Source organism: Camponotus vicinus, unplaced genomic scaffold, assembly GCF_025532165.1.
Source record: "Camponotus vicinus isolate PSW18456_S1 unplaced genomic scaffold, iyCamVici1.0 SCAF_9, whole genome shotgun sequence".
NCBI classification, from domain to species: domain Eukaryota; kingdom Metazoa; phylum Arthropoda; class Insecta; order Hymenoptera; family Formicidae; genus Camponotus; species Camponotus vicinus.
This window is the reverse complement of record NW_028141981.1, coordinates 10899544-10919615: the sequence shown is the minus strand read 5'-3', so window position 1 is coordinate 10919615 and position 20072 is coordinate 10899544. Positions and strand designations below refer to the sequence as shown.

General features: G+C 38.7%; 1 protein-coding gene across 1 annotated transcript; it reads left to right on the top strand.

Moving 5' to 3' along the window:
• Positions 1-5629: 5629 nt before the first annotated feature.
• LOC145977267 (uncharacterized) lies at positions 5630-18471 on the top strand. Its single transcript, XM_083109131.1, has 6 exons — positions 5630-5772; positions 7067-7249; positions 17322-17490; positions 17580-17775; positions 18125-18316; positions 18446-18471. The coding sequence occupies exons 1-6, from the start codon at positions 5630-5632 to the stop codon at positions 18469-18471; spliced, it is 909 nt and encodes a 302-aa protein (XP_082965257.1).
• The last annotated feature ends 1601 nt before the right edge of the window (positions 18472-20072 follow it).

The window sequence follows — 20072 nt, the reverse complement described above, 5'->3', positions numbered from 1 at the left end:
AAAATATTAATATTAAATATTTATTTAAGATAATAGTAAAAGTAATAAATATTTTAAAAACACTTATTTAATCTAATTAATTTTTAAATAGATATCATACGATGTATGGATATCACACACATTCATGATAATAATAATATTAATATGTTAAATGTTTATTATGTTTACCGCATTCTTCAATCGAACACATGATCGCGTTCGATAGCGCCAGTAGTATCTTAACCTACCGCAACCTACCATGACAAAAAACTGCTTGCAGTCGCCGAATAATTATCGTCGCATTGTCGCGTCGTCGCGTCGTGTAGTAACGTGTCCGCGCGTGTTTCTTTCATCGAGTGATTGTTAATCGCCAACAGTTATTATTCGACAGTGATTAATAGTGATCAGTGATAGAGTCATTAGTAAATTTCTCATCTCATCGAGTGAGTAAATAAATGTGATTACGTTAAAGTTTATAAAAGAATACAGTTCATGAAAGAAGAAAAACTTTCAGTTAATAATTTAGTGTGGATTTCTTGTCTTTTGCAACGTGATATCTACGTTAAATTTGAGAACGTACGATCTATCGGAAAATTCATTTCTCCTTCAAGCAATTACAGCAATACATCAAAAGTCATCGAACAAGGTAATAATAACTATTTTTTGACGTTATGGGAAAACAGATCTCGGGAAGTCAGAGGGACAGTGTGTCAAAGGAAATTCGTGAAAAGAGAGGGGTTTTTAGTGGGTAGGGAGTACCGAGTTGGTAATTCGACTTGGTACTCGAGTCCCACATAACTCACTGGATCGACCGGTGGATATGCATAAAATGCATTTTCCCCTCTATCGTAAAAAAAAAAAAAAAAAAAATTACAGGTGAGTGAGCGAATGAGAGAGAGAGAGAGAGACAGACAGACAGACAGACTGACTGACAGACAGACAGATAGACAGACAGAGAGAGAATGTATGTGTTCGCATGTGTGTCTGTATGTATAGCGACCAGCTGATCGCAGCAGGCGCCCCGCGTAAGCACCCGCGTCTGACGGTGAATCGCGCCACCCTTGCCTGCCTCTTGTATTCGACCCGTCATACGTTAGCTACTTCCTTTAATAATTCAAAAACTAAGCTTCGGACGAAATTTTGCCGAAGGAAAAATCGTCTTTGAATTGATTCAAGAATATGTCATTTCAGGGACACAGGGGTTATTTTGAATCACCCTGTATATATATGTATGTATATATATATATATATATATATATATATATATATAATATATTATACAAATATATATACAAATATAAATGTATACTAATTATATTACAAAAATATATTATAAAACTATTTAATATAATAATTGAACTTGTTTTCTCCATATACAGGGTGGCCCATTTTAATCCATCCAGTCGAATATCTCGAAAACCAAGCCCGGGAGAGAAAAATGTTTCAGACAAAAGTTGTATGGTTTCGAGGGAGCCATAAGATGGTACCATTGGTTTGACCTTGAAAAGTCATGTGAAGGTCACTTCAATTTTTTTAAATGGAACACCCTATATATTTTTGCACATTCTTGTAGCTTATCTCGAGAGCTTTCCAAAACACTATAATTAAGTACATTTTCGTTAAGTACTTTTTGAGTTATGAGGCTTGAAATAATTTCTTAATTGTACATAAACCGTAAAATATCTTGTAAAATATTCATTTTCCGATTATCTTACCTTAATACTTTTATGTACAAAATAATGAGAGGAATCAATTGGTGTAAAGAAAACACATAGTTGTTTTTAAGAAAAAAATATGGAATTGTTAATTGCAAATTACATATTTTTTCTTCGAAACAACTATGTGTTTTCTTTACACCAATTGATTCCTCTCATTATTTTGTACATAAAACTATTAAGGTAAGGTAATCGAAAAATGAATATTTTACAAGATATTTTACGGTTTATGTAAAATTAAGAAATTATTTCAAGCCTCATAACTCAAAAAGTACTTAACGAAAATGTACTTAATTATAGTGTTTTGGAAAGCTCTCGAGATGAGCTACAAGAATGTACAAAAATATATAGGATGTTCCATTTAAAAAAATTGAAGTGACCTTCACGTGACCTTCAAATGACTCTTCAAGGTCAAACCAATGATACCATCTTATGGCCCCCTCGAAACCATACAACTTTTGTCTAAAACATTTTTCTCTATCTTGCTTATTTTTCGAGTTATTTGGCTGCCTAAGTTAAAATGGGTCACCCTGTATATAATTTATTTGTTTTATTTTTCAGAAAATAAACAAAAAAAAAGAGGAGGCCGTCGGGCCCGTGCTCGCTGGTACGCACAGCGCAGCAGAGGCGGCTGGGGCGTCGCGGGCGGTCGAGGAGGCGACCGAGGCCGAGGAGGCGGCCGGGACCGAAGAGGCGGCCGGGCCCGAGGAGGCGACCGAGGCCGAGGAGGCAGCTGGGGCCGAGGCGCAAATATAATAAAAAATTATAATTATTATTAATATTATATATATAAAGAGATAATAAAAAAATAATAAATAATTCATAGAATATTTATTTATCCAATATTTTCTTCCTTTTATCCTTTTATCCTTTATTCCTAGATATTTTTTCCTCTTATACATATCAATACAATGTGGTATAATAAGGCTCTAGGCGAAGGTCCACATAAAAAAACCTAACGCGCCATTGGTGATACCCCGTGGGTGGTGTGGAAAATCGCCACACTCGTTAAATTTTTTTATTTTATTATTTTAAATGTATATGTATGGAGAAAACAAGTTCAATTATTATATTAAATAATTTTACAATATATTTTTGTAATATAATTAGTATATATTTATATTTGTATATATATTTGTATAATATATTTATAATATATATATATATATATATGTATATATATACACATACATATTATAAACATATTATACATATTATAAAAAAGCTGTAAGAGAAACATTGAGCGCATATCGAGATATCGAGGAGCGAGCAGCGTATAGCGTCGCGCGTCGGCCGTCGCTTTCGTTGGTAGGAAGAAGACAGAAGACTGTATTCTGTCCTCTTCTACTATCCGAAGCTAGCCGAAGCGCCGAGCTCACACGTACGCTTACGCTCACATCCTCATTACCCCCTCCACGCCGTGTTGCAGGTTGCTTGCGGCGGAGATCTGGCAGCTTTGCTCTGATTGGGAAACACCCAATCACAGCGCCGCTACACAAATGGACCAGCCAGACGCCAACAACAACTGTCTAGGGTCCTTAAAAATAACCAAAGCGTGGCCACATATAACCTATAGAGAGCGGCTGTAACTCCGCATATAAAACGGCCCTTTTAAGGGCCATCCAAGATAATCCAAAAATAAATGTATATAGCATACATAGAATAAACCAATTATACTGCTTACATCGCCTCGATTAATCACGGGAATCTCGACAACCTCTGCAAATCCTTCACACGAGCGGAATACGAACACGCCTGAACATAAGCGCTACACAGTATATCCCAAAGATTGTTTTACTGCAAAATTTTGGTAATTACGTGGAACGATTGTGGGACAAGCTTCTAGAATATATAAAGGCTGATTCGGAAGTTCAACAATATCGTTCGTGCATGCGACATTACAATCAGCCGTGGCAGCGAACACACATCGACGGTCCGCCACCGTTAATAAAAGATTGCGATGAATGTTAGCGAAAATAGGTAGCGGTCTCTTAAATCGTGCGATAAACGCGTTTCCGATCGAATTCCATATTCCCGGCTATCAGTTTTGCGGTCCAGGCACGCGGTTGCTGAAGCGATTAGCCAGAGGCGATCGAGGTATCGACCCATTGGACGCGGCGTGTCGTGAACACGATATAGCATACTCTCGGAGCAACGATCTCACCGAGAGACACGCGGCGGATAGGATACTCGCCGAGAAAGCGCGAAATCGCATCGGTGCGAGAGATTCGACTCTCGGTGAGAGAGCCGCCGCCACAGCTGTCTGGGCAGCGATGAAAGCCAAGACGAAGCTCGGTATGGGTCTGAAGAGGACGAAGACGAAGAAAAAAACGGCGAAGAAACGGATACTTCCGGTAGCGAAATGCGGCGGTGCATTGCCGATTCTACCAATGTTGGGTGCGCTCGGATCCCTGATCGGTGGAGCGGCTGGTGTAGCGAAGGCGGTGAACGACGGAAATGCCACGCAACGTCAGTTGCAAGAGATGCTACGTCACAATCGCGCCATGGAAGGTCGCGGATTATATCTCGCTCCTTACAAATACGGACGAGGAGCCTCAACGAGAAAAAAAAAAACGTCAAAGAGACTAAAAATGCCGCAGGGCGCAACTACCAACGTACAATTGCTACAACTGGCAAAACGTGTGCGCATTCCATATTTTAGAGGTGTTTTCATGCGCAACTCTTTACCGATCGGTGGTATATATCAAAACGAGAGCGGCATCGTAAATTTGGATAGCGTCGAAGGACTCATTGGGTTGCGTACGCAAGAGGGAGAATCGCGTTGTATATTTCGACAGTTTCGGCAATCTTCGACCACCGAATGAATTGGTGCGATATTTCGGACGAAACGTAACGAAGATACAGTATAATTACACACCTGTTCAAACTACGATCAGAGCATCTGCGGACAATTGTGCTTGCAGTTTCTTCGAACGGTCGATGCATGCGAATTTAAAGACAGATATTGCGCTATTTAACTCAGTATTCGTTAAACAGTTTTGTCGACATGTCTATGACATTCACGTTGACTGGGAAGAGTAGCGTTCTCGCGGCAAACTTCTTTCCCACCGTAGATTTGAGCGACGATGAATACGAGCTCGGTCTAACGGATTTTGAGACTTATCACACGATACCGAATGTGAATTCTTCGAATAATAAATTTTACTTTGGCAAAGACGACGCGGAAATTACAATTCCCGAGGGATCGTATGAGTTGCGAGATATACATGAACTTTTGAAACATGCAATTTCACGGAAACATCGCGATAAGAAACACATTGACGACAGTGACTATGAAGATAGAGAATATCCGATAGTGCTCCGCGTTAATTACAATACGATGAGGAGCGAGATCAAATGCGCATACAGATTAAACTTTAGCAAGCTCAACAACATTGGATCGCTGCTAGGATTCTCGAATCGTATTCTCGAGCCGCGAAAATGGTACGAATCGAACATGCCGATTAACATTATCAACGTGAATATTATCCGCGTAGAACGTGACCGCGGGCGCGTACAACAACGGCAAACTCGTTCATACGATACATGAATTTTCACCAAGGGTATCACCGGGATATAAGATATCGGAAACGCTGGCGCAGATCATTTACCTGCCGACCATCGCGCGGAGCATTACGGATTTAACATTACGCGTTGTCGACCAGAACGGACGATTGCTCGATTTTCGAGGAGAAGAGATCACCGTAAGATTGCACGTACGACGGCTACGGCGATAACATACGTATGCGACGTATAAGATGCTCGTGTTGAACGGATCGAAAAACTTGAGAGACAACACAATCTTTACGAGGCCAGCGACAACAACAACAACGTCGACGTTCGCTAATATCCAATCATCCAAGAAAAAGAAACTCAGCGCATCGAACGTTGCGTTTTTACAATCTTTGGGATTCGCGGTGCGAAACAGCTGAACGATGACCGACATCCTCAACATCGGTGACGAACCGATCTTTGACGATCGTATCGTCAATATCGAGACTCACACGTACAACCCGTTCGCCAATACAACGTTCGGACACAATGACGAAATAAGAATACCCATACAACAACAGGATCTGTATACGCTGCCGTATGAGAGTTTCCTATACATCGAGGGAGAACTAAGGAAAAACAGACCACCATCTGAAGGAGGTGATGTGGTACTGGGAAATAATTGCGTCGCATTCATGTTCGATGAGATTCGATACGAACTCGATAGCGTTGAGATTGATCGCAATAGAAACGTAGGAATAATTACTGCGCTCAAAAACTATGTAACGGTATCATCCGCTAGAAGTGTGATTATGAGGAACGGCTGGGATGCGTCGACCAATGCGAATGGACACTTCAATTTTTGGGTACCGCTCTACATGTTATTGGGATTTTGCGAAGATTACAAACGCGTGGTGATTAACGCTCGTCACGAATTGATCTTAATACGATCGCGCAACGATAATAATTGTCTGCTTGGAGATTCGACGCTGGAGCCTGCGATCAACATATTCAAGATACAATGGTGAATGCCACACGTGCTGTTCGAAAAACTGTCGATGCTGCGTGCTCTGGAAAGCGGAAGATATCTCAGCATGGTTTTCGCTCGTGGGATCTGTACGAGTATCCGCTATTGCAGCGTACAACCAAGCATTCGTGGGCCATTAAGACCGCGACTGGAGAAACCACGATACGTTGTCTTCGCTCTGCAGACAGGCCGGAAGAATGTCATGTCTGAAGATATAAGTCGATTCGACGACTGCAAATTGATCAACGTGAAACTCTATCTGAACTCGGAATGTTATCCGTACGACGATATGAATCTGGATTTCGATAAAAACAGATGGTCCATTCTGTACGACACGTACACGCGCTTCTGCAAGAACTATTACGGATACGAGTATCTCGAGCCGAGTCTCACCGTCTCGATGTTTCTATGTAACGGTCCGTTCGTGATTATCGATTGTTCTCGACAAAACGAATCGGTCAAGAGCGCAACCGTGGATGTGAGATTGGAATTCGAGTTTAAGGAGAACGTGCCGACGAATACCACTGCGTACTGTCTCATCATACACGATCGCGTGATCCAGTACAATCCGTTGACCAACGTTGTACGCAAAATCACCTAAATGTTCGCGACAACATCGTCACAAGAGAGGGGAAGAGGAGCAGGATATAAATCAAAGTGTTACGAGATGGTTTTAGAGTTTTGTCATTCCTCTCGACTGACGTATCGAAGAGAGAAAGAGAGAGAGAGATCTCGTCATGTCCGTAGCAACGTTTGTGGATCTGCAAGGATTTACCACCGACAAACTATTCTTCGTGAAGGAAGCGGCAATCCTGAGAAAGGGATATGTTCTCTCGTATTACTTTTTCGCAAGTCCTGTACCGTGGAGCGTGCTTACAAAATCTGACCGACGTCAAGTCTCATGGGTGATTAGAAATCATCATGGATTACAATGGGAAGACGGAAACGTTCCATATGGTTTGGCTCAGCATGTAATTACAACAGCTGTCGTTGGTAGGATACACGAAGAAGAAGAAGAAGAAGAATCATCTGTTGTGTACGTTAAAGGACTTGAAAAGCGAAAATGGTTGACCGATATACTAGACGATGCGGGAAACGGCTATATTATTGAAACCTTGGATGCAGATTACGAAGATATTGATGCTCTAAATAAATTAGATATTACCAATAGTATGCGATGTGGAAAACATGTTAAGAATTGCGCATTACAAAATGTATTCAAAATATTTAATTGGTGGTCGCAACGCCAGAAAGAATTGCAAGAAAAATAAAATATGTGAATATGAATACGTTTATCTCTTATTTCCCCACCCTAATCCTTTCCTTGCGTTTCTAAGAATTTTTTTGTCCGAGCGACGTCTCCCCCTTCTCCTAAATTTCAGAGCGTTAGAAGCATTGATCTCCCACCACATTATACTTTTGGAAGATGAGCGTCATGTATACTTGGTTCCTGTACGATCAGTGTCGCGTTAACTGCTCGTGGTTCACTTTTCATAACCCCAGAGAAATGTACTACGTCGAAAGAAGCAGCAGCAGCAGCGGCAGCAGCGGCGTCGGAAGACGCGTGAATAATTACGTGCCGAGTCGTGATAAAACTCCATCGTTTGAGAACAAATGTGACGAGTAAGTTTCGTTTAACATTTTTCTATTTTTCTATTTTTACAAATTGTATTATTATTAGTATTATTTAATTTTAATTTTTCTCGTAGCATTTCGTTGGAGCGTCGTGCGGTTCGTATACTAGGTAGACGATACGCATTGACAGCTACGGAATTCAAATTCCTCGAAATTGGTATCGTGGGTCCACCGAGTTACGTGGAGATTGCCGTAGGAGATCATTGGGGAAAGGAACTGATATTATCTCTCGAAACGTGGAAAGGACTCTAGGAGCAACGTCGCAATATTCAAAATTTCCTTCGGAACGACTCTAAAGATGACTACAATTTCATAAGCGTTGGACCGCTAACAGTGAGAGTTCGTATGATTAACGACATCAAACTCATAAGTCTCGAATCTTCAAACGTATGCATGATGATGATCGAATCGACGTTACATCGTATGTTCGATCTCGATCAATGCATAGATGTAACTTTTGATCGATTGGATAAAATTATCGAAACAGTTGATGTCAAGTTTACGCAATTCTCCAATATCGCGTCCACTGTAATAAATCCGAAAGAAGTATCAAATGTAATACGCGCGAGTGACGCTTTCAACAAGCATCAACTCGTCGATTGCGAGCTGGCAGCTTTAGTTTTTAGTCCACATAGTACGTAAAAAAATATGTAAAACAAGAATAAAGAGTTTTAAGTTTACTAAATCATGGCGTAATTTCTTCGCACATATTTCCATCCTTTGCGCTATCTCTCTCGCGCTAGTTATAAGTCTTTATCATTTTCTCTTTCGTACGCGTTGTCTTCGCGCTATCGTTCCCTCTCTCTCGCACGCGTTCTCTTCGCGCTATCGTTCCCTCTCTCTCGCACGCGTTCTCCTCGCGCTATCGTTCCCTCTCTCTCGTACGCGTTGTCTTCGCGCTATCGTTCCCTCTCTCTCGCACGCGTTCTCTTCGCGCTATCGTTCCCTCTCTCTCGCACGCGTTCTCTTCGCGTTATCGTTCCCTCTCTCTCGCACGCGTTGTCTTTCAAAGGAATGCAGCTGTTTATATTGTTTATAAACCGGACATCGGCATATGTAATACTGTTTATATCATTTATCAACTGGGTATGTAATATAATATTGCTTATACTTGCGATAAAACATCCAACACGCGCCGAAACAAGTGTACTCTGCCCCGCAGCCCCCGCGCCACCGAAATCCCCTCCGTCCCGCGTGACGTCATTCCCCCGCGCCGCCGAAATCCCCCTCGCGTTTTACCCCCCCTGAGAGGACCTGGATTAGAACCGGCCCTATACATCTACTGTTCCGAAAACCGGTTACCTCCGATTTTGATGAAACTTTGTGAAAAGCTTCCTTTCAACTTAAAATAGAAACCTGTAAAAGGAATTTTGGCGACTCCTATAAGAAAGTTATTTTTTAAAAGAAGATTCACAAATTATATGCAACATGCGAGTATACGAATTCCTAAGTAATGTTGATTTGACTTTTAAGAAGGTCAAGGTTATTTTAACTTTCTATGCAAAGCGTACGGTTCCACATGGGTTTGCAACTTTCCATGCGAAGCGAAGTTCACCCCACACCATCGCTGAGTGTGCGCGAAACGAGGTCTATTATTGTATGGTTCCACATGGGTTTGCAACTTTCCATGCGCAACCACCCCGCTGGTAGGCAAGGTGGACCTCGCTTTACAACTTACAGCATATATCCATATTTGTGATTGAACTCTTCGCAATGCGGCCTCTACCGGCGGGGTGGTTGCGGGAGAGGGGGCCGAAGGCCCCCTTGTACCCCCCGCGCGCGCGCGCGCGCGTGTGTGTGTGTGTGTACACATATGTCAAAGCCAAGATCATTGGTGAAGTTGCCGTTTTTCTAGATATTTACCGTTTCGAACAAGCTGTCTAAAGGTAATATTCACTTTTACGAAAAAGAGCTTAAAAAGTGCCTTAATTTTCGAGTCGCCAAAAATCCTTCTCGTATACTTCTTTTGTACCTAAAAAGAACCTATTTACAAAATTTGACTCAAATCGGAGGTGACCGGTTTTCGGAATTTTATCCTCGCGATGCTACTGCGTCGTTTGATAATAACTTTTAATATGTCACTTCTCTTCCTTGATACATTATTACACACTACTTCTCTTCCTTGTTCTACACTATACTTTTATTTATTTATTCTTATTTATTTTTTATAATCTGTGTTTTTAAACAAGTAATCTGACTGCTTAACATGTCACTTCTCTTCCTTGTTTTACACTATTCCGCACTATATTCTAATAAATTAATCTCTCACACGTACGTACACACATACGTATACATACCACACATATGCACGAATATGATTTTGTCTCTTAAAGCATTGTACATATCGAAGCAATAATCGTACACGCACGCTGTGAACACCGCTTGAGGGACAAACTCGCTTTGCGTGTGTGCGTGCGAGCATATGTACGTAAGTCTGAACCTGAAAAAGGAAGAGAAGAACGAAAAATGTCACAATTTTGATATTCGATCGTCATTTCTCAGGATTGACTGCACCGATTTTATTCAAACAAGTCGCAATCGAAAGCTTGTATTCATATTATATCATAAAAGTGTCGCTAGGTTTTTTATTACGGCTTTAGTTTATTAAATATCTTAATCGAAAGTTTACTTGAAATTCCGGATAAGGTACTTGGTAGCGCCGCGTCGAGAACAGTGACTCTCAACTCAATGCTCGGACCTGTTTTTTATGTACTTGGCGTCGCGACGCTACCGCGTCGCTTGATATATATAAGTAAAGTAGTACAACACTTTTGTTTACTGTAATTTTTATAAAAAACTATACAATATTTTAGATTTTATTGCAGTTTTAATTTTTTAAAAAAGGTTGATTGCTCTAACTTCCACAAATTTTGAGATATCGAGTTAAATTTTTTTACATGAATAAAATATTATTAAAGGCTTAATATTGAATTTTTGGCAATGATCGGTGGTTTATTTTTTATGGTTTATTTTTTATAAAATTTCTAATTTTTCAAAAAAAGCGTGATTGTTTTAACTTCCGTAAATTTTGAGATATCGGGTTAATTATATTTTACATAAATATAGTATCATTAAAAGATCGTTGGTACTGATAAATTTGGCTAGGATCGGTGAAGGGGTTCATTTTTTATACAACTGTGAATTTTTTTAGAAATGTTTGTGTACCTTCTAACTTCCGCAAATTTTGAGATATCGAGCTAAATATTTTTAAAAAATGTACAAATTAGTTTGCCCATTACTTCCTCACCATTTTATTTCGCTCATAAAGCTTCCTCTGAAGGAAAAATGAGGAAGCTAATCTATCATATGCTAATAATTTTGCTTTAATTTAAAAACCAGCTTCCTCTGAGGAGAAGTTTTGTGAGCGAAATAAAGTGGTGAGGAAGCAATGTGCAAATTATTAATTTTTTAAATTACTTTTTTTACATACAGTTTATTTTTTCTATATTCGATTAGGTATTAGAACTTTTTTTAAAGAACATTGTAAAGAAAATTTTTGAGTACGCACAATATATTCCGTGATTATATAAGTAATAATAATGTCAGAAAAATGAATTTTTTTTCAAAGGAACGGGAGTTTAGTATAGTCACGATTTTAAATCAACTCTTTAATACATTTTACGTTCTAAACTATAGATAAAAGAATATGTAGACGTTTTTTGTAATAATAATAATAACCGCATACAAATGTGGTGAATACAATCTCAATAATTACGTCAAACTTTGTTATTATTTCTATCCCACTTCATTATACTCTTCCTTTGATTGTCTAACGGAATTAGCTCAAGTAAGAGCTAATTAACTCAAGTAAGTCTCTTTAAAACAAAAAAAAATATATAAAATTATTTTCTCCACTTCTTTCTCTCTCTCTCTCTCTCTTTCTCTCTCTCTCTCTCTCTCTTATTAAATATACTCACCTACAACACTGTTAATCTCTTCCTTACGATTTTACTGTTGAATTCATAAAATTTCATATTTGTGTAAAGAAAGTATTAAAAAATACACAAAGTACACAAAAACACAAAAAACATTGTAAAGAAATTCTTTAAGTATTGTTACGTCCAGACCCTGGAATGGAGGGGCCGTATGGAAGGACGCAACTTAGTTACCCCGTGACACACTTTATTCGGGCGTGTGTATGGATCGGGTCGAACGAATGTGAAGGGCCTGACACAGGTCAGCGACTGAAGGTCTCTTTAACGCTGCGTTTTTAAGCCTATTCGTTCGGTGGCTCCTTTTCGGTAAATTAATCCTTGTTACGCGGGATGGGACCTAGTGCGATCTCAGGATTTAGGGAAGAGAACGGGTTAAATAATTAAATTATACATTAAATTAAAAATACATATATTATAAAAAAATAAAGAAAGAAAAATACATCTTAGCAGTTGTAGCTATGCGTGAGTAGGTATCTGTGTGTGTATGTATATATTCTCGCGGGTGTTACAATTATTCGGAGGTCATCAGTCAGAATATACAGGGAGAAATTTACGTTAAGAATTAGGTTCTGACTGGTTATTACAATATATATATATATATATATATATATATATATATAATTAATATAATATAAGAAATAAAACAAAAATAAAAGGTGAATGTGTAATAAAAATATGAATAACGTTTACTCATTAAAGGAAGTATAGAATTCGTCGCTTGCGCATATATGTTATAGTTAGAATTAAAATTTTCTAAATTCGGTGAAACACAGGTCTAAATTAAAATACAATAATAAAATTAAGATAAGAGATTCGCCAAGTCTAAGTTCGAAAATTATTCATCTGTTTCAACGGTTTCTCCCAAAAGTAGTGATAATACAAAGGAAAACAATATAAAGAGGAAAGCAAAGAAAAAGAAAGAAAAGAAAGAGAAAAAAAATAATAATAACGCAAAGATGGGAAATTAAAAGAAAATGAAAGGGAGTAAAGAAAAATAGAAATGAAGAGTTAAATATATATAAAGAAGGGCTGAATCGAGATATAAAGATAGAAAACAATACAAATTCTCGGTAAATAAATCAGAAAAGGTAACTAAAAGCAAATAAGAATTAAGGAGTAATCGCAAACCACCTTGCGGAGATTCCAGGCGAACGGGGAATCGTTCGCGAACCGCCTTTCGGAGATTCTAGGCGAACGGGGAATCGTTCGCGAACCGCCTTTCGGAGATTCTAGGCGAACTAGGAAATTATTCGCGAACCGCCTTTCGGAGATTCTAGGCGAACTGGGAAATTATTCGCGAACCGCCTTTCGGAGATTCTAGGCGAACTGGGAAATTATTCGCGAACCGCCTTTCGGAGATTCTAGGCGAACTGGGAAATTATTCGCGAACCGCCTTTCGGAGATTCTAGGCGAACTGGGAAATTATTCGCGAACCGCCTTTCGGAGATTCTAGGCGAACAGGAAATTATTCGCGAACCGCCTTTCGGAGATTCTAGGCGAACTGGGAAATTATTCGCGAACCGCCTTTCGGAGATTCTAGGCGAACTGGGAAATTATTCGCGAACCGCCTTTCGGAGATTCTAGGCGAACAGGAAATTATTCGCGAACCGCCTTTCGGAGATTCTAGGTGAACTGGGAAATTATTCGCGAACCGCCTTTCGGAGATTCAAGGCAAATTAAGAAAAACAAGGAATGAGACTGGAGGAGAGGTGAGACAAGGATTGATTGATTGATAGTAATTAGTAAAAATTTAATGGTTATTAAACCGTTTAAAATTATTTGTCAGACATAGATTTTAAATTGTAAGATAGTAAGATATGGGAAAGGGAGAAAATAAAAATTACTCAATTTTACTCACAACTCGTTGGCATCACAAAAATGAGTGCGTTGATAAAATTGCAATGGCTGAGGTCGGAGGTTTATAACATGAAGAGCTAGGTAATGGAGATGTCCATCAGAAAATTCACACGATGCACAATCAATATCTTTATTCATCCCCTTGGGGTTTGAAGGCGCTTTTTTGAGGAGCGTACCCGAACCTCTCACAAACTAAAAGGTACAACTTCTCCCCCCCGACCTGGCCCTTGTGCGACCATTACATACTATATTACCCTCACCCTCCCTACGCATCCTCCCCCTCCTTGCCCTCCCTCCCTCGTCCCCTCTGTCTCCCGCCTGGCTCCTGACCCTCCTTCTCCCGCCTGTTTCCTTTTCGTGGTTGACCGCTTCCTCTCCACCTCTCCCTCTTCTCTCTTTTCTCCTGTCCCTTGTTTTCTCCGTCCTGTCTCTCTTCCTTCCTCGTATTTATTCCTTCCGCTCTCATCCTCTCCTTTCCCTTTTCCTTCCTGCACCGTACATGACTGTAAAGCCTAGACAGAACAAAATTATTCCAAACAGCGGCTATCGACTCCTCCTCTCTACGTCCTCCATTTCCACCATTTCCCTTCAGCCCCCTCTCCTATCCCTTCCCTACCTTTCTTCTTCTACCCCTGCTCTCTCCCCCTACTCATCCCCCCTTCCTCCTCCTCCTCTTCCCTCTCTCCATTTCCTACCTTCCTCACACTCTTTCCCTTCTCACCCTTCCTTTCTATTCATCGCTTTCCTCCTCTGTTTCCTCCGTCTCCTCATACCACCTATCTCTCTCCAAATCCCATCCCCAAGCCCTTCCGTCTATCCAGATCCTTCTGTTTGTAGTTACAACAACCCTCCCCCTCGCCCTCTCCGTCCTAGCCCTCTCCACCAACTTCCACCTCACCCTTCTCTCCTCCATCGTCAGATCCTCGTCTACCCCCACCCCCAATTCCTCCTTATCTCCCATCCTCTCTCCAACAACTCCTTCTTATCTTCCACCTTCCCCATCTTCACAATTAACACCATTCCCACGCTCCCCCTCCTCTCCCGAACCTCCCTAATTTCCACCCTCCTCCCCAATTCCTCCCTCATGATCCCCTCTATCAACCTCTTCCTTTCCTCCGCACTGCCCCCCTCTACACCTCTCCACACCACATTCCTCCTTCTTTCCCTCCTCTTCTCCGCCTCTTCCCCTCTCTCTCTTTCCTTCCTCTCTAACTCCTTTCTCTCTCTCTCCTTCCTCACTCTCTCCCTCCTCTCTTCAAACTTCCTCCACACTTCCTCTCCTGTTGTCCTCTTATCCTCCTCTCCTAAATCATCTCCTTTCTCCTTTCCTCCCATCCCAGCCTTCCTCTTCTTCCTTCTTTCCTCTTGTTCCTCTTCCACCATCCTCCACCACTCTTCCTCCCTCTCCTCATCTTCTATACTCTCTTCTCCTCCACTCTCCCTTTCTCTCTCTACCCCCCGTCCCTCCTTTTCCCTACCTACCTCTTCCCTCCGCTTTCCCTCCCCCCGCTTCCTTTCTTTCCCCTCTTCATCCTTTGCCTTCTTCTTTTCTTCCACCTCATCTACTCCTCCTCTGTCATCCTCCCTCTCACTCCACTTGTTCCTTCTCTCACCATCTACCGCCCTCCTTCCTTCCTCCTTCTTCTCTCTTGTCTCCTTCCTCCCCCCTGTTACTTTCCCCTTCCCTATCCTTAACTCCTCCACCTTCCTGTCTTCTCCCCGTCCTTTCTTTTTCCCGCCTACCTCTTCCATCCTCTTCCTCTTCCCCCCGCTTCCTTTCTTTCCCTTCTCCATCCCCTGCCTTCTCCTTTTCTTCCTCCTCATCTACTCCTCTTCTGCCATCCTCCCCCTCACTCCACTTGCTCTTCCTCTCTCCGTCCTCCGCCCTTTTTCCTTCCTCTTTCTTCTCTCTTGTCTCCTTCCTCCCCGCTATTGTATTCCCCTTCCCTAACTTTAACTCCTCCACCTTCCTACCTTCCTCTCTTCCTCCCCCTTTCTCCTTTTCTCTCCTTTCATCTTCTTCTTTGCCCTCCTTTCCTGCGCCTTTCTTCTCCGTCCTAACCTCAGCTCCCTCGCTCTCCCTATCGACCTCCCCTCTCTTCTCCATCCCCCTTACCAACCTCCTCAGTACCAATACCATCTCCACCATCACCTTCCTCAGCTCCCTGACGTCCTCCATTAGCTCTCCACCTTCCATCCTGCTGTCCGTCTTTTTGTTTATTAACTAACACTCTCGTACTCTTCATCACCTCAATCGATCTACGCATCGATCTCTCTATCCCCCGCTTCCTTCTTCCAGCCTCTAGCGCCATCTCCACTCTCCATCTCTGCCATTTCACTCTCTCCTTCCTTCTGCTTCCCGCGCCATCTTCACTCTCCATCTCCGTCACTCTTCCCGCCTCTCCCTCCATCTGCCATTTCCCAACTCAGCACTTTTTCCATCAGCTTTTCTCTTCCAAAAACTCTCTAACCTTTCTCTCTCCAACTCTGCCTCCACTTCCATCCACTCCCCCGGTCTACCTCCGTCTCCTCCTCCGCTCCCAACTCTCATCTCCTCTTCCAACTATCCTCTTTTCCTTCTCCTATCGGCCCACACCTCCACACCTGTCACCTCTCTCGAACGGCAACGGCCTCATTCCACACGATGCACAATTAAATGTTAACAAAATCATTTTCACTGTGATATAAAACAGATTAATAACTCAATTGCATAACCCAAAAAAAAGGATCCCCTATATAATTTCAAAATTGAATGACTGAATTTTGACTGAAATTTGAACTGTGAACTGAACTGTCAACTGCACTGCTGCTCGTCGGAAGAATTAGCGTACTGAACTGTCAACTGTAGTGCTTATTAGCGCAGCGTCGCGCCTTGCGCTTGCATTTTAAAGTTATTACTCCTCCTCCTTACTGGATGGTGGGAATCTTTTGTAATAATTTCAATACTCCTTTCTTAAGGACAAGGAGGCTGATTTTTGGGAGGAGAGGCGTTTTTTAAGATTTTAATTGGTTAAGCCCTTTGCCTCGAGACTTAGCTCCATCCAGTAGAGAGTGGGAGTAAGTTGATTAGCTTATCGTTCTTGATGATTTAACGATTCGGAGAACGCTTGAGGGTGGCCTGTCGAACGAGCGCACGTGCACTATCAATTTCAAGAATATTGCTGTATGTTTAGATTTTGACAATCTTCCCGAGAACCAGATCTTTATTTTAAAAATTCTTTAGAGAGGCTTCAACATAAAGCCGTACCAATAGATACGGGACAGTTGGAATTTCTTATAACAACTTTTCGTCTTATAATTCACGAATTTATTTAGAGTTTCGTTAACGCTATCTCGACTGGCCATTCTCAGTATTAGATTTGTTAGGTTTAAATGGTTATATACGCGGGTTAGGTTGCGTTTTTCTATGCGCTATCATTATTCTGAAAAAGGATCGCTTTGTGTTTCAAATGCAAGCCGATCCTTGATTTTTTTTCTTCTACGACATCGTTTCGAAGAAAGAAAAGAATCGTGGAGTCCACCGGACGTAACAGTATAATAGAAAACTTTTTTAATTTTTTTCAACAGATTAATAAATATGAAAGGATCGCTTTTTACAATTATATAAAGTAAAATAATTAATCATGTAATCATATAATTACTAATTATACTTGTTAATATATATACTTATTATTCTTATAGTGAAGTAATAGGTTACATTGATGGAATCGAGTCATCTCGCATTGTAGGGAATAACAAGCAATATAAAGTATTAAAATTTTATTTAAATAATGATAACGGAAGGCGAGTTCAAGTCGTCGCCTGGAATAGTGATATAAATAACATAATGCATCACATAATGCCAAATTATGCAAATATTCTTTTATACATATGATTATTGAGAAGTCTCATTAATATAATATCAACAATTTTATTCATATTCTTCTATTTTTTATATAGATTGTTCATCTGGATGGCGTGCAAGCGCGAATTCCCAAAATAGCAAATTTTAACAATGGCAACGTTCCATATGAGTTATTAATACGTAACAACACTGTTATATCTAATTTAGGCAAATTCAAACCTATTCAAATTTATGAAGATAAGCCTATACAAATAAAATTGAGCGAAATATTAAATGCAACTGAACGCGTTAGTATGTTCCATTACATATACATTAAATCAACGCCATCCTTTAGACAGACTTATACCAGTGAGCCACGCGTCTAGTAATGTAATATGTGGCGAAGCGCTTTTACGTATGTTACATTACCAAACGCTTGGCCGACTAACATATACATATATACATAATCTATACTTATATTTACATATACTTATATCTATATTTTCATCTATATATACTTATATATATACTTAAATGATTATTTTAAATGATTTTTATGATTTTTATATTTTAAATTTTATTTGTTTTAAATTTTTGTTTTAAATGTTTTAATGATTATTTTAATTATTTTAAATGTTAACACATACTTCATACTTTTTAGTTTTGAAAGCTTATGTCAAAACAAATTTTACTGAAACGAATGAACAAAATAAATTAATTGGTTATGGGTCTATCACGGATGGTATTTACAAAATAGAAACACATATTATGAATTTTACAAATGATGAATACTCGGAACTACAAATAAATAAAGGAGATAAAATTGAATTAATAGGAATTATGCAAACTACAAGTATTATACATTCGAATGTATTAGTTTAAAATTTGTAACTAATATTATAAATAATTACAATTATCTATATTATTATAAATTATCTACAATAAATCTATAATCTAATTTACCAATCATATATTTTTGCAGCTTCCAATATATTTATTGATACATGATTTAAGAGATATTCGCAAATTGAAAGGTCATATGCCATTGATCACTATTAAATGGCGTATGTGTACCGAAGAAAAGAAAAATAGAGAAAAATTCACAAGAAGTAATTGAATATACTAAAATACTAAAGTAAATTACTAAATTATTATTAAACTAAATTATTAATTATTTATTTAATATCAATTTTTAAATTAATAAATTAAATTACACTAAATTAAATTACATATCTAATAATTAACTTTTAAAAAAGTATCTAATAATAACTATCTAATAGTATTTATAGTACATATATACAAAACTTTTTTCATTTCAGACACAAAATAAAAGGAATTCAATATGAGAAAAAAGATATAATTATAATCATGTTATACGTTTATGTTATGTTATATTAATGTTATATGTTATATGTTATATGTTAATGTAATATGTTAATGTAATATGTTATATGTTAATTAAATACTTATTTACTTTCAATTTGAAAATTTAATTATAGTTTTATTTATTATAAAATTACTTAAATAATCATTAAAACAAAAATTTAAATTACAGTTTTAAATTACAGTTACCCTATATATATTGTATATATTTTCTATATGTAATAGATTATAATATATATATAATATTAATATATAAATCTATATATACAGGGTGTCCTAGACCACCCGTACACCCCTTTTCTTTCAAAAACTAAGCATTTTAGAGAAAAACGTTTTCGACAAAAATTGTATGGTTTTAAGGGGAACATAAGATGGTGTCATTGGTTTGACCTTGGATGGCATCGTTAAGGTGAGGTCAAGGATACCTTTAATTTCTTAAATGGAACCACCTATTTTTTATTACATATTCTTATAGCTTATGTCGAGAGCTTTCCAAAACACTATAATAAAGTATTTTTTCATCAAGTACTTTTCGAGTTATAAGGCTTGAAATAATTTCTTAATTTTACATAAACCATAAAATATCTAGTAAAATATTCATTTTTCGATCATCTTACCTTAATACTTTTATGTACAAAATAATGAGAGGAATCGATTGGTGTAAAGAAAACACATAATTGTTTCGAAAAAAGAAAATGTAATTGTTAATTGCAAATTACATTTCTTTTTTCGAAACAATTTTGTGTTTTCTTTACACCAATTGATTTCTCTCATTATTTTGTACATAAAAGTATTAAGGTAAGATAATCGAAAAATGAATATTTTACTAGATATTTTATGGTTTATGTAAAATTAAGAAATTATTTCAAGCCTTATAACTCGAAAAGTACTTGATGAAAAAATACTTTATTATAGTGTTTTGGAAAGCTCTCGACATAAGCTATAAGAATATGCAATAAAAAATAGGTGGTTCCATTTAAGAAATTAAAGGTGTCCTTGACCTCACCTTAACGATGCCATCCAAGGTCAAACCAATGACACCATCTTATGTTCCCCTCAAAACCATACAATTTTTGTCGAAAACGTTTTTCTCTAAAATGCTTAGTTTTTGAAAGAAAAGGGTGTACGGGTGGTCTACGACACCCTGTATATACAGGGTGTTGAAAAAAAAGGGTCACATATTTTGATAGCAGGTAGTATTGATCAAAACAAGAAGAAAAGGTCTA

Excerpts from the sequence above, each read along its gene's own strand:
- LOC145977267 (XM_083109131.1), top strand. The coding sequence starts at position 5,630 with ATGACCGACATCCTCAACATCGGTGACGAACCGATCTTTGACGATCGT. Across the intron at positions 5,773-7,066 it reads CCCATACAACAACAGGATCT|TCCTGTACCGTGGAGCGTGC; the intron begins GTATACGCTGCC and ends CTTTTTCGCAAG. Across the intron at positions 17,491-17,579 it reads ATCACATAATGCCAAATTAT|ATTGTTCATCTGGATGGCGT; the intron begins GCAAATATTCTT and ends TTTTTTATATAG.